The sequence below is a fragment of the Echinops telfairi genome, unplaced genomic scaffold (genome assembly GCF_000313985.2).
Source record: "Echinops telfairi isolate 266 unplaced genomic scaffold, ASM31398v2 ScPeMD7_3533;HRSCAF=4204_0, whole genome shotgun sequence".
In the NCBI taxonomy this organism is placed as follows: Eukaryota; Metazoa; Chordata; class Mammalia; order Afrosoricida; family Tenrecidae; genus Echinops; species Echinops telfairi.
The window spans coordinates 42,673,056-42,674,908 of NW_022107431.1; the positions used below are offsets into that span (position 1 = coordinate 42,673,056).

At 44.7% G+C, this 1,853-nt stretch overlaps 1 protein-coding gene across 1 annotated transcript in view; it reads right to left on the bottom strand.

Moving 5' to 3' along the window:
* LAMA4 (laminin subunit alpha 4) overlaps positions 1-1,853 on the bottom strand; it is a gene marked incomplete at its 5' end in the record, with an annotated part of 175,128 nt that overhangs the window by 53,735 nt on the left and 119,540 nt on the right. Inside the window, one exon of the mRNA XM_030886727.2 lies at positions 651-790. Coding sequence (XP_030742587.1) covers positions 651-790 — 140 coding nt within the window. The remainder of the gene's footprint in view (positions 1-650; positions 791-1,853) is intronic.

The window sequence follows — 1,853 nt, forward strand, 5'->3', positions numbered from 1 at the left end:
GCAGTGTTGCTGTGGACCAGTGACGGCATCCTAATTGTTTGCTGATCCTGACTGTGGCAACCTATTAACTTCCCTAATGAACCCCCTTAACTGTGGGCATGGTCTGTGAGTTCTATGTGACCATTGCAATGCATGCCTGAACACAGATGGACACAGAGTCCTGTGGGAAGGGCTGTTGGTATCAGAATAGGTAAAGGAGGATGGGCATGGAGCCATGTCTGATTGCCGCCTGGTGGCCATAGGGAAGCCAGAGGAGGTCAGATGTGTCCTTGTTGCACTCTTAGGGATCCGGAAAGCAGAGTATAACTGCTCCTTTGGATTTTCGAGGCTGTAAATCTTTTCTGGAGCAGACAGCCTTAACTTCCTCCTGTGAAGTTGCTGGTGGGTTTGAACTACTGACCCTGGGGTTAGCAGCCCAACATGTCACCCACGACACCACCAGGGCTCTTGGCTTTGAGGTTAGGGGCAGGAATTGGTTCATTTTCCCGAAGTTCCTCATGTGGTTCTAAGGAAGAGCAAGGGCTGAGAATGATCAAGCTGAACGACAGAGTAGAAAGCTTCTGAATGTTGGAAGCTGCCCACGGAGCTGGAGCTTGGCTCCACATTGTCATCATCAAGGAGAGTGAGTGAGGGCTCCGTTCATCAGTTACCTTGCTGGCCACACTTCTGGTCTGAGCAATCAGCTCTCTGATCCTCCGGATGCTGGCAGAAACATTGCTTGCAGGCCGCTTCTGCTCTACTGTACGAAGCTGGTCCAGGAGCTGAGGGACAACCTCCGTCAGATTTCTTACTAGAGTTTTAAAAAGACATCACTTGAGTTACTATCTCAGCATTAGAGATATTTCAGTGGTCAGGTGAAATAACAAGAAGCACATGGTCATATCTTAAAGGACAAATGCTGATTTTTTTATCTTATGAAAATCATAGGTAAAGCCACGTTTGGGGCATGTATAATACATACTGAACTACAAACTATATGCCAATGAAGCTGACTCACAACGCACATTTCTCAAGGGCAGGACTCATGATGAATGTACAGTTACTTATTCCTTCAGCCAGACAGCACAAGGTCTAAGGGAGATGGCAAGTCAGTTGGAGACTTGGTAACGGGTATGGAGAGGTAGCTTTCTAGGATGCCCAGTCACAGTCCCCATAGCTGCTGCGACTGTCCACGCAGAGGTGGCGCTGGATGGAAGACACAAGGTCACATCCAGAAGGACAGCAGCTGTGCTAACACAAAAGGTCTATGGTGCCAGAGTAGGTCAGACAGACTTTTTTTTTGATATGTAACACGTATGTGGAAAAGAACACCAATCAAATACCTATCATATAGGCAAATCTATTAAAGATATATTTTTAAGCACAATTAAGTTACATGGTGACATGGTAGAACTCATGTGCAGACACTTGAAAGATGTATTTAAGACTATATCCATGCCATGAGTGCAGGCACTTGTGACTTGGCATACCATTCCGAGTGCAGAACGTCAGCTGTCGTTTCAGCTGTTGGTTCTTAAACAGTTTAGATGGAACTGAAGTAACAGGGTCTCTGAAACCACACTGATACACTGTAGACTCGAGCGCTAACCGAGGCATTGATATTTAGATGTTACATGGAGAGCCTCAATAAAAACGTGGGGGTGAAGAAAAAGAGAATTTCCAAAAAAATATTTGGGGGTTATATATGACTGTAAATAGTTATACGTACATGCATTAGGTAGACATAAAATATTAATTTTTTTCTTGCTATAAATTTGTATGTTCCCAATGGAGTATTATACATCAGTAAAAAGCAGTGATGAACGCATGAAGCACATCGCCGCATGGGAAGAACTGGAGGAAATTATGCTAAG